The sequence below is a fragment of the Chroicocephalus ridibundus genome, chromosome 2 (assembly GCF_963924245.1).
Source record: "Chroicocephalus ridibundus chromosome 2, bChrRid1.1, whole genome shotgun sequence".
Lineage (NCBI taxonomy): Eukaryota > Metazoa > Chordata > Aves > Charadriiformes > Laridae > Chroicocephalus > Chroicocephalus ridibundus.
The window spans coordinates 38425804-38439184 of record NC_086285.1 but is presented as its reverse complement, the minus strand read 5'-3'; the positions used below and the strand labels follow the sequence as shown (position 1 = coordinate 38439184).

Genomic DNA, 13381 nt, shown 5'->3' with positions numbered 1-13381 from the left:
ACTGGAACATTTGGCTAACGTTATTTGTAACCCAATACTATGAAGTATAATGGAATACTACCAATAAATCAGCCATTTTAAACAAGTTTCAGCTACGGCAAGAGCAACAGCTTTGATCCAATATCACATTTCATCATGTGGTATTAAGTACAGTGTAATCAAAATGCAAATATTTATAAAAATAAAAGAATGCAAGGGCTACAATGCTTTTGCTTCTACTTCATTTTTCTAGGTTCTCTCATTTTAATTAGTAAATGTTTTGAAAAACTCCACAAACACTTTATCAAGGTACTTATACAAATGAAGTGGCTGCAGAGAGCAATTCCCAATACAAGATTAAAAATATGTATTTTTCTGCTTCAAAGGCTTACTGTCTGCAGTGTTAAGAGAAAGACAATGTTTATGTCTGCACCCCTAAACACACATATATCCACAGGTCAATTTATACAGAAATGCTCAGTGCTTAAGACTGAAGGATTATGTCATGCTGCCTTACTGCCCATTTTCCACTAAAAATTAAGACACTTAGTTCCACATATCACCATATTTAGCCAAAATGTGGTATTAAGAAGCAGTGACAAAATTTTACAGATTTTTCAATTAATTCTAGAGGTGTCACTGCTGACATATGACCACAAACATACAAGTTAGTGAAGAGGGTTAAATGAAGTGGCCTTAAGTGATTTCAAATCAAGCATAATTTTTAGCATATGAAACTCTCTCCAGGCACTAAAGAGACTTTATCTGGAGTTGGGTGTAGCCTTCTATCACTCATATACAAGAAAGAGTAATTAAAATGGAGACAAGACACATTAGCATCTACAGGGGAAACGAGTCTATCTGTCTACAGCAGTTTAAACCAGCTTGGATTGTTTATCGCAGCAAAACAGCCTGAAGGGATAGCACTGGGCTCTCTCTAAGTATCAGAACACTAAATGCCAAAAGATAAGTAGAGTTTTTAAATTAAAGGATAATTTAGACCCCCGAGAAGAAATGCATACTAAACAGGAAGAAGTTATGTCAGAAATTGGAAGGTTGTCTACTACAGCCAGACTGTTTTCAAAGCTGCTTCCAATAGCAGCAAAAAAAGAAAAAAAAACCTGAAATAACTTCTCAAAAGGATGTGAATGGGCTCACATGGCGTACTTTGATAGCAGATGACTAAACCTAATGATCTAGTCGGTCTTTCTAATCAAAACTTAGTCATATGCTTAAATGCTTTCTTAGAAACCATCTAGGACCTGAAGACAGATCTTTGGTTGAAACCACATGAGCATATGGCTCTATTAGCATCAAAGGTAGGCCGAGTCATTCCAGTTCAGGGTCTAGCATGTAGTTGTCAATTATTTAAGATGACTGAAGACTCGTGTACACTAATTATGAAACATGAGTTGGGAGCACTTGTCTGCAGAGATGCAAACGCAAAAGCCAAAGCTCATCTGAAGCCAAAACTAGTCAGAGATATGAAAAGCAAAAATGAGGAATGCTTCAATACCAGCAGCAAAAAAAAAAAAAGACTAAAGAAGAGGTGAGAGCACTGCTTCATAGGGCAGGGGACCTACTGATAAAGGAAATGGAAAAGTCTGAGGCATTCAATGCCTTTTTGCCTCCATTTTTATTGGTAAGATTTTTCCTTAGGCTTCCCAGCTCCTTCGCCTTTAGCAACAGGGTCTGTGGGAGTGAAGCATTATCCACAAGAAACGATGATCGAATCAGGAACCTCTAAAGCTAACTGGACATATACAAGGCCATGGACCCAGACAGGCTGCATCTGAGTTGTCTGATTCCATTTCAAGGCTGCTCTTTTAAATGATCATGGGAACTGGGAAAGGTTCCCGATGACTGGAAAAAGGCCATCTTCAAGGAGAGCAATGAAGTCAGACACTGGAATAGGCTGCCCAGGGACATGGTTGAGTCACCACCCCTGAATGTGTTTAAGAGTCGTTTAGATGTGGTTTGGGGGGATATGGTGTAGAGGAGAAATTTGTAGAGTGGGGTTGATGGTTGGACTTGATGATCCCAAGGGTCTTTTCCAACCTGAATGATTCTATGATTACAGGCCACTCTGGTCTTGCCTCCACTCCCAGGAACCTACCTAATGGGACGGTATAGAGAAGACAAAGTCAGACTATTCTGAGAAGCCACAGGGACAGGACAAGAGGCAATCAACAAAAGCTGTAACATGGAAAATTCCAATCAGATGTAGAGAAAATTTTTTTTTCATCATAAACTGGCTGACCAGAGGCACTGTGATACCTCCATTCTTGGAAAGCTGACAGAGCCCTGAGCAACCAGACCCAGTTGGGAGGCTGTGCTAAAAGATACTGAGCAATCCCTTCTAACCTGATATAGGTCAACTGCATCAAGCAGTGAATGTTTTCTATTTTTCTGTATATCTATCAGAACATGTTTTACCAATTAGTAACAGAAGTCCTGGTACAAGCGGTATTTTGTTTTAGCGTTTTTCTGCTACAGACTCTGCGAATTATGGGATGATAGGAATAGAAAAGAACATCTATCGCACTAAAAACATGGTAAGAGAGTATTATCCTTTATGAAAGAGATTGCCAGAAGTACACATATCCTTTTATGGAGAAAGAGAAGAAAATATTTGCAAGAACACTTGCCCGATCTGTTACCCAGTTATGGAAAAACTGGTCTAACAATACTGCAAAGCTGCAATATATAAACAGATAATCATGCAAAAGAATTGCTGACACTCCAACAGCTAATTGGCCCTACATAAGCTACAAAAGCATTTGTTTTACATAAATTACACCACTCTTACACAAGTAGGGTTCTCCCCATTCTTACCATCACAGATGTTGAACTACACAAAAAGTATATACTTCTGCTAAAGAGTTTCTCCCTCAGGAAATAAGTGTTGGATAAAACAAAATAGATCAGCTAAATAATCGGTTAGACTTTTGCAAGTATGATTCAGCCAATCTAATGGATGAAAGCTAATTTATAAGTGATCCATACACAGAAGATCGCAGATGCCTAACTTGACATTACTTGATTTGCATCTAATTGTACAGATGGTGGTAGCTGATTTTCACTTGCAGACAGAACATGCGAATACATTGTTACCTGTGGATACAGCTACAATTAGTTTCACACAGTCTACACAGGAAAAACCAAAAACCAGATTTGAAATTGCTTGGGTAGTAAACTAATATGCACAAAGGAATCAGTTGCTGTAATCAATATGAAGTCCTGGGACCGTCTGCTAAGAGGAAGACTAAGAGGCACAACCTACACTATGTGAAATTCAAAGGGTTTTGTTTGACACAGCGTACACACAATGGTAAATGCATGTCTAGACTAGCATCCTATGTCAAAAACCCACAAATACTTTATTCAGATGTTTAATTCTGAAAAGATTTAAAGATATGTGCAATCAGCAGGGCCGTGTAAGCCACAGACCTCTATGGATGATGGGACGAGATATCTATTAAACATCTGGTAGCTCTCGTTCTGTGGAGCAGAACAGGCATGTAATATTAACTGCTGGCCTGGGAGTTGTGCTTTATTTCTGAAGAACTGGATGTGGCAAGCGAGATCTGATTGCAAATGAACACGAACTGTTGTATCAGGAAAAAGTTTTATTTAAAACATTTATTACTACAGTAAGTGCAACCAACATATATTATACAACATAGGTGAACTGTTTGTGCAATTTCAAAGGAAAAAAATTAGCACATTTGGCACTAGAATTCTCATTTTCCTATAGTATGGTATTTGCATTACTGGCACAGACATATAGAATAGCACTGAAACTGGTGACCACTTAAAAGATGCTTTAATCCATGAGCTGCAGGAGCCACTAACAAAGACACTGGTGGTGTATGAACTGTTCTGTTAATACTTTGCAGTGCTCCACAATATTTTTATCTCTTCAAAAAGCAAAGATAGACACCAAAGTATAAATTCACAGAGTGACACTTTATCATCTAGAAAACTGGAATGGAGTAGTATCTTTCTGTTTTTCTTTATGCTTACTCAGGATGAACTTAGCATGACTCATGGAGTAATGATGTATACCACAACTTCCAATGACAGTGTAAGTCAAATAACTCCAAATTAAGTTTTTATATTGTAACCAACTATACATGTTGATATATCAATTTACAGATTTTTTTTTCCTGTTTTAAATGGGAATTCTGACACTAAAGTTGGACAGTTTAACATTTCTATGAAGCCAGCTGTCCCAGTGAGAAAGAAAGTTTAAAGCTAACACGTCTAGAAACACTTTGTACAAATGCAGATGAAAATGCTTGTGATGTGCAGCCGGCAGAGGAATTGTACAGACTGACGAAAAATTCCTCTTTTGACATAAAGCTCCATTTCCATATAACTAGTTACCATTACTGGTAACTACATAGAGCTATGATGCATCAGCCCTTAAACTTACCAGTTCATCACCAGTTCTCTTATTCTGGAATCAAGGAGGAGTAATTTTGTTTAATGGAAGTTTCTCAGGGGAATATTGCCACAGTCCCAATATAAACTGGGATAGGCTACACTGAGCATTCTGCTTCTTTCATTCCATTTTGCATTCTACCTACAGATATGTGTTCACCACTTTCAACCACCAGTCCTCTGATCAGCGCCTAGATAACATCCCTTGAAAAAACAACAACAAAAAGAAAATCACAGAGTATTTGGTCTTAGGTATAACAAACATATGGATACTATTTAGCCATGAAACAAAAACCTTATTTAAGATCAGTTCTCTCATAATCATTATAGGAATAGATACGTATCAGTGGAAAGACAGATTTCTGGCTTTGCTGTTTGTTCTTGGCCCTTAAAAGTCCTCATACTTCAAATCTTAATCATGAAGGTGTATTTTAAGATAACCTTTAAAGCTTTTTAAAAGGCTACTTTTTAATTCCCCCCCCCCTGCAGTTTTTCATAGTTAGATTTATGTTTTTTCATTTCAGGGTGAAAAAGATTATTGTTTCTCAATCATGCATTAAAAATTTTATTGTGTGCTTGAAAAAGGAAACAAGAACTACTGCAGCTGGAAAGTTCCTATTCCAAAGTAGGAAAACAAATGTGACATCTTCTAACTGAACAGATGTGTTCCTAATGTATTTTGAAAAATAACTTCCTACTTGAATAAAAAAAAAAAATCAGCAAAAATCCCATTGTATTTGTTTATTTTGTTTCTGGTATAAAATATTTCCAGTGTGAGAGCAAGTGTGTAATGAATTCTCATCTTAAGAATCACTAGTAAAATTTCTTTATTAAATTCCTGTCACTTATAATTCCCCAAACCTAGTGAAAATTATAATGTTGGCTAAATGTCAGAAAGCATAAATCAAAAGCAACACATAAGACACATTTGAGTTAAACTTTTAGTATTTGCAATGACACGTGACCAGAAAAAGATCTACAGTGCTTCTACAGGAAGGACAGTTCATAAATTGCCCATATAAGCTTGAGCATGTTTCAAAAGAAAAACCCAAAGGAACAGAAAATAAGCATACCATTATACAGAATGGTTTTCTATAATTTCACTATTTAAAGTACACCACAGTGAGGCAAATCGGGGGGGGGGGGGGGAAGTCACTAGTCAATTAGGCTTTGCTCAGAATTAAAGAAAACTTTGAGAGCCAGGACAACTTCCCTTGCACTGTACTGGCTTTAAGAATGAGGAAAGAAACACACAGTCTTTGTAGAGTGAAAAAAATCCCTCTACTTTGTCCTGAATATTAGACATGATGTGAAAGATACTGCAAATTGAAAGAAAGAGGTGGCAAGTAAAGACATATTCAATAAGGAAGAGACTGAGCTAAAAGGTCTGGATTCTTAACCCATGGACATTAGAATCACAGACGACTTCTGCAACTGGGAAAAGAAGAAAAAAGGCTAGCGAAAATTTCCTCCTGGGAAACTTACTCAGATTTACTTCAGGAAAAAAATACCTTGCTATCAAGCACGTACTGCTCGAAATAAAGCAGTTAGAAATAATCAAAACAGAAATTTTCCACTTCACTCAAGAAGCAGACAAACTCTGTCCACCTGCAGAAAACAATGCGGCAACAATTTAGGACACAATTTTAAATCAAGTTAATCTAAGAACATACTTGTTTGATGACAAGATAGTGCACGTCTGCAGAAGTCAGCAAGTTCTGGAATCTGACAACTCTGATTTCCACCATTTTTGTTTCCAAATTTTTAATTTTTGATGCAATATACTATGATGCCTTCCCCTATAAGTACATTTTTGGGTATAAGTACCTAATCTTTCAGTTACTCTTCTAGCTTATCAAGGCTGCCTGCGCAATTGCCATTTCTCACCAAAAAAAATCTCTAGCTTTAAATTTCATGATCCTCTTTAACCAGCTCACCCTGTCATAACCATATTCCAGCACATTATTGTTCACACTGGGTTCTCCCAATAAGTAAGTTACAATTCAGAGACAGTCACTTGATTATAGAAGATATTTACAAAATTCATTCAGATTACCTAAAACACCATCGTCCTGCCCCAAATATGACTTCCCACACCAGGGCAATGCAGCTACCACTACAAAAAGATTCTTCTTCATAAGTCCCAGCCTCAGCTAACTACAAGAGCTAAGAATTAAGATGCTTATAGTGATGTTCCTTTGACCGAGCCTCAAACCAGGACACAAGCCTTATCCTTTCTCACTAAGTTTTCTTCAGACTGCCAGTGTGCTTTTGAGGCAAATCTGCTGACCACCTCCATGTAGAATACTGTGCTTCATGCTCCAGAGCGGACTTAGAGCACGCTTCATATTCTCCAACTGCTAAAAGCAGGACCAAATCAGAGTTAGATCAAAGCAACATGCCTCCATGAAAGCAGACAACGGGGACTCAGCACAAACTACCATACCATGCTACCTGTTCATGGTGACACAGCCACTAAAAACAAGTTTCCACAAAAGCTATCTCAACTCTGCCTTCTGCTAAGAAAAAGGAGCATGGCTTGTACACTGCTTTAGTCCAGAACCGTATGCCAACGGTGTTCAGTTGGCTACAACTTCACGTGATAACACAGCTTCCAAAGTATTTATTAAATTTACAACATGGTATTTTGGGCATTATCTTCTTTCTCTCATCACCTTTGACAGCCTTATATACCCTTCATATCTAGGCATTTCCTCCTAGCCCTTAGACACTTATTTACCCCATTGGCGACATCTTAGGAAAACAAAAAAATGTCAACAGGAAAGAAAGGCAAGTCATTGAATGGATGGGTACACAGTCTATTTCGTTTCCAGTATGCTTTCCAACACTTTCCTTTCACTCCGAATTTGTATGCTGCTGAGAGGGAAGATTCTTTAAAATGTGAATTATTTTTTAAAAGCATCTTAATCACGTTGACGAGCCCCTCGTGGAGCTGGAGCTACGTTCAACTGCATCTTCACTGGCAGCTTTGTCAGGAACCTACTGGGCAGGACAGTGCAGAGAAAGAATGAAAATTCATTCTTTGATGTACTATAGGTGGTTTAGTCCTCCGATTCCCGTTTCCTTAAATCAAAACAAAGTCCTTAATCTGTGGTAAACCATAACTATTGCTTTTGGCAGGTTTCTAAATACAACCAAAAAAATAAAAGGGAGAGGGGATGGGGGGGGGCAACGACTAGTTTACTTCTGTTCCCCTCCCCCTCCCCGATGCGCAGCTCTATCTGCAGCCCATGTGGCTGGGAGGCAGCCACAGCCGGTTCCAATTCCTACTTTCCCACTTTGCACCCCTGCTCGCTCCCGAGGCTGAGCCGAGCCAGGACCGGCTGCGGGCTTCCTCCCTCCACCCCCCCCCCGCCCCGCCGTCCTCCCTCTCCCCCGCTCCATCCGATCCTCCGCTCCCCCAGGGCAGAGTGTGGGAAGTACGAATTTCCGCTGAGTTTTCTCGGCGAGTTTCGGAGCTCGTCTTTCTCCAGCTCCCCGCTCCGCCCGCCGAACCCCCCTCCCCTCTCCGCTGCGCCCGCCCCCTCCACCCCGGGAGAGCCGGCGGAGCAGCGGGCAGCCGCGCCGCTCCGCTCCGCAGCCCGCCCGCCCCCCGCGGTACCACCGGCCCCGCGTCCGCCGAACCGCAGCCTGCGGGCCGCGAGGGGCGGCGGAGCCCGGGCGGCGGCAACAACAGCCTGCAGCCCCTCCCGGCCGCTCCGCGCCCCCGGCCGGCTCGGGAGAGCCCATGGTGCCGGCCACCGCGACCTGCAGCCACCACCGCCGCCGCGCCTGCCCGCCCGGCGCGGAGCTCAGTCCGGCGCGAAGCAGAGGAAGGGCCGATTAGCAGCCGCGGAGGAGGCGGGGGGGATGCCGGTGGGATACAAAGCCGGCGGGGTAAGCAGCCCACGGCTCGTCCCGGAATGGGAGCGCCGCGCCGGGTCCGCCTGATGGTGCTACCGCGGGTGCTCTGGGGCTCTGTCCCCCTCTTCCTCCTGCTGCTGCCCACGGCCGAGCCCATCTGCCCCGAGCCATGCGACTGCCAGCAGCACCAGCACCTCCTCTGCACCAACCGGGGCCTGCGCTCGGTGCCCAAGGCTGCCGAGCCCCAGGATATCCTCACCTACAGCCTTGGGGGCAACTTCATCGCCAACATCTCCGCCTTCGACTTCCACCGCCTGGCAGGGCTCCAGCGCCTGGACCTGCAGTACAACCGGATTCGCTCGTTACATCCCAAAGCCTTTGAGCGCCTGGGTCGGCTGGAGGAACTCTACCTGGGCAACAACCTGCTGCCAGCATTGGCCCCTGGCACCCTCAGCGCCCTGGCTAAGTTGCGCATCCTCTACGTGAACGCCAACGAGATCGGCCGCCTCAGTGCTGCCTCCTTCTCTGGTCTCAGCAGCCTTATCAAGCTGCGCCTGGATGGCAACGAGCTGGGCTCGCTGGGCGACTCCACTTTCTCAGGGCTGCCAAACTTACTCTACCTGCACCTGGAGTCCAACCGCATCCGCTGGCTGAGCCGCGGTGCCTTCACTGGCCTGGCTAAGCTGCGCTTCCTCGACCTCTCAGGGAACCAGCAAAACTCCCTTCGTCACCCAGACATCTTTGTGCCACTGCGCTCCCTCCACACCCTGCTGCTGGCCAGCAACAGCCTGCAGCAGGTGACAGGGGGGCTCTTCCAGCACCTGCCCGGCTTGGCAAAGCTCTCGCTCAGTGGAAACCGCTTGGCTCACCTGGCCCCAGATGCCTTCACAGGGCTGGGTTCACTGAAGGAGCTGCGCTTGGAGGGAAACCTGCTGAGCCACCTGCCCGCTGCCCTGCTGGAGCCACTCAGCAGCCTGGAGGCACTGGATCTGAGCCGCAACGCCCTGACCGCCCTGCACCCCGCCACCTTCGGCCACCTCAGCCGCTTGCGGGAGCTCAGCCTGCGAGACAATGCGCTTGCCACCCTCCCTGGCGAGCTCTTTGCCTCCAGCCCGGCTCTCTACCGCCTGGAGCTGGAAGGGAACGCCTGGAGCTGCGACTGCCGCCTCCGCGGCCTCAAGCACTGGCTAGGGGCCTGGCACTCCCAGGGCCGCCTGCTCACCGTCTTCGTGCAGTGCCGCCTGCCGCCCGCCCTGGCCGGCAAGTACCTCGACTACCTGCAGGACGCCCAGCTCCCGCCGCCGCAAGACGGCGGCCCCTGCCACGACGGTGCCTCTCCCTCCTCCGCCTCCCCCCCGCCAGCAGCGGAGGCGCAGCGCCGGCCGCCGCCGGCCGCCGAGGGGCTGGGCAGCAACAGCAGCGGCGGCAGCGCGGTGCTGCCCCGCGGGCCGCCGGGGCCGCCGCCGTCCGCCTCCACCGCCCGCCTGCTGGCAGCGCCCGAGGCCGCGGCGGGGCCGCCGAGGGCGGAGACGGCCAGCCCCACGCCGCCGCTGCCCGCCCGCCCGGCGGCCTCCGGGCCGGAGCCCCCCAGCGCGGCCTGGCCCCGGCGGGCCGGCAAGCCCCGCTCGGCGCCGGCCGCCGGGGTCCCGCCGCTGGTGTCCGACCCCTGCGACTTCAACAAGCTGTTCCTCTGCAACCTGTCGGTGGAGGCGGTAGGCTCCAGCTCGGTGACGGTGCGCTGGGCCGTGCGGCCGCACCGCAGCCCCCGCCTGCTGGGGCCGGCGCGGTTCCGCCTCCTCTTCGACCGCTTCGGCACCGCCGTCAAGTTCCAGCGCTTCGTCTACCTGCCGGAGCGCGGGGAGCCGGCCGCCACCCTGCGGGAGCTCCGCCCGGACACCCCTTACCTCGTCTGCGTCGAGGGCGTCCTCGGCGGCCGCGTGTGCCCAGTGGCGCCGCGGGACCACTGCGCCGGGCTGGTCACCCTGCCCGAGGGCGGCGCGGTGGCGGCGGGCGGGCCCCGCGGCCCCGACCAGCAGCTCCTCACCCTGGTGCTGCTGGCGGTGAATGCCCTGCTGCTCTTCGCGGCCCTGGCCGCCTGGGCCTCCCGCGTGCTGCGGAAGAAGGTGCTGGGACGGCGGCGGCGGAAAGCGGCCCCCGTCCACGTCCGGCAGCTCTACTCCACCCGCCGGCCCCTCCGCTCCATGGGCACCGGCGTCTCCGCCGACTTCTCGGGCTTCCAGTCCCACCGGCCGCCCCGCGGCGCCGCCGCCTGCGCCCTCAGCGAGGCCGACCTCATTGAGTTCCCCTGCGAACGCTTCATGGACAGCGGCGGGAGCGGCGCCCGCCACGGCGACGACCACCTGCTGCAGCGGTTCGCCGACTGAGCCCGCCAAACTACAGCTCCCAGCGGGCTCCGCGGGGGCGCGGGCGGCGAGGCCCGCCCGGGAGCTGTAGTCAGCGCGGCCAGGGGAGGCGGCCGCAGGTCCCTGAGGGGATGGCGCGGGTCGCGGCCTCCAAGGGGAGCGCTATGGCGCATCGCTGCCTTCAGCCGCCCCTGTCGCAGGCTGGGGTTGATGCCACCATTGTGAACGAGCTTCCTCCGTCACCGCTGCCAGGAGATCCCCGTTTTCTCAGAAACGATCACTCAACCCAAGCTAAAGGCCTGACTGTGGCGGTAGTTGCTCCTTGCCATGAGGAGAGCCAAGATGGTGGGAGCGGCTGCAAACTGGTGCTGGTGCCTTCCTTGCACAAACTCAGAGTCCTAAATTTCAGTGTGCTATTTTACAGGTGGTTTTCTTGGACTGCGGTTGGGAACAACAGCGGGTGACCCAGCCTCGCACGAGGATGCTTGGAACAGGCCTTTCCGAGGCACCAGCTCTTCCCAATTAAAAATTTGGACTGAGAGGGTCATCTTTTAATGTTACTGTTGAACTGTGGGCAGCCAGTGGGTCATCTGGAGGGCTGGAATGGTGTGTTTTGCGCCGGGCAGTTGGAAGGCTGTGCTGTTTTAGCTCAAACCCAGTGGATGGCGATTTCATGTGCGCCAGTGTGTTTTCATACTTTTTTGTAAACGGGAAACAATAATGCAGCTGGTTAGTTTTACAGGAATATATTGCTGACACCACTAGGAAAAACTAACAGCGTTTTGTAATATGTTTACAAATGAGCTATTTCTAAGTTGTTTTTTGAATAAATACTGCTTGGTACTTGTACACATTAATGTGTGCTGTAGTTGTCTGGGTCCGTGATGGTCAGTAGGTCACTGGCCCTCACATAATCCATCTTCATTTCTAAATGGGTGGATGCAGAGGCGAACTCTTGATGGATAAGTAATATTGGTGCCTTTCTTCAGAAACAATAATAGGTGAGAGTATTTCAGGAATGTGAAACAGTCTTTATCCTAACAGGCAATTCTCTCTTAGCCTTAGCCTACTAAAGTTAGAAGCTTTATGTACCTCACTGTGAAATAAAACGTTTTTTTGTATATTAATCTAGATTCCATGTTTTGTGTAGCTGAGTGGGTAATGCTAAAGTTAAACACTTATGCAGTAGTATATGATGTTTGAGTTGTTTTGTTTGGGGTTTTGTTTTGGTTTTTTTTTTAATTTGAATTTTGGTTTTAGAGCAATGCTAATCATTTTATGATCAGTTGCTCTCTATTTTCTCAGACTTTTACTTTCCTAAATATTTACAGAATGTGGTTCTCTTACTATGAAATATGGTGGCTTAGTTTACATTAATAATTCTCTCTGTGTGGTCTAGAAGTGAGCTAATTAAAAAGGTCCAAACTGTGGTTACACTTTAAATGCGAATGTTTTAGGTGGAGTTTGGTAAATTGTTGAGACCATTGATACTACTTCTGCTCCTTTGAATTTAATGTGCAACCTCAGATGAACTCTTGTGGAACTGAATGGCTTGAAGGAAGTGTTAGTGGACTATGGAGACATTCATCTCAATATCCTGCATTCATTGCTGACCTGAGTTGTTCGTGACTACAAGTTGTTTATTACCATAGTTGCCAGAAGGCGATTTGTTTTTTTTCTCTTTTTTTTTTCTTCTTCTTTTTTTCTTTTTTTTTTTTTTTTTTTTTTTCAGATGAACAAGTGTTTACAAAAGACACCATAGTAACTGGTACCTTCAATTGGAGTTCAGTGACTGAATGGAGAGAACAAGACTTTATGTTCTGAAGGAATTTTGTTCAGTCTTTAAATTCAAATAGGAGGAAAGGAGAGAGTGTAGGGATTCTTTGTCTTAATCTGTGCCTTTTAAATGGAGAAAAAAAATTTAAGTCTTGAGTCAGTAGCAAAAAGTCCTCTGGGATTTCATTTTGACAGGCAGCAATTTTCATGAATATCAGGGGCCAAACTCGATTGTTAGTGTATAGATTAAAATTCATAACTCTTACAGATACAATGTTGGATGGAATTAAAACTGAAGGAATCCAGGATCAGGTTTTATTTTTTGTTAAGAATCTTAAATTTCTGTTCTTTTGGACCCCTGGATGCTTTTGGCCATTTGCGACTGACTGTGGAATACACCACTGTTTGATGTTAGAAATGCAGTGGGGATTATTGAGTAAAGCTGTGTATCACACTAACATTAGCTCTATCACTGGATATTCTTCCAATGGGAGATGCATAGATGCTGTACATGGTTATAATCAATTATGTCAATAAATCTGTTTGCTGAAAGAAAATTGGTGTCTTAGATTGTATCTCGTAATGCCTCACTCTTCAATCATAGGCTGGCTGTGACTTCATATTATTAGCGCTGCTGTTTCTTAGGACTGCAGAGAATGCCTCATCGTTCATTCTGTCATGTCTTTTCACCATGCATTATGTTTTCTATTTTGGTTGTAATATGTATGGATGGTGCAAACACTAAAATAAACGGTCAGTTCTGAAGCAGGTAGATCCCTGTCCCAAGATAGACTAATACAGTCCTGTTCCATCAGTGAACTAATGATCCTTTCTAAGCTAAATAAGAAATGGTGGTTGGTTGGGCTAATACAATTTAAAAATACTCATTGGAAATTGCAGTTCTGAGGGTTTTTCAGTATTACCAGGCTAATGTTCTAATTAATAATTCACTG

At 46.4% G+C, this 13381-nt stretch overlaps 1 protein-coding gene across 1 annotated transcript; it reads left to right on the top strand.

Annotated features, from left to right (window-relative positions):
- The first annotated feature begins 7864 nt into the window (after positions 1-7864).
- Positions 7865-13028, top strand: TRIL (TLR4 interactor with leucine rich repeats). The gene has a single exon (XM_063325095.1). It carries the CDS (start codon positions 8349-8351, stop codon positions 10671-10673), a length of 2325 nt encoding a protein of 774 aa, XP_063181165.1. The 5' UTR covers positions 7865-8348; the 3' UTR covers positions 10674-13028.
- The last annotated feature ends 353 nt before the right edge of the window (positions 13029-13381 follow it).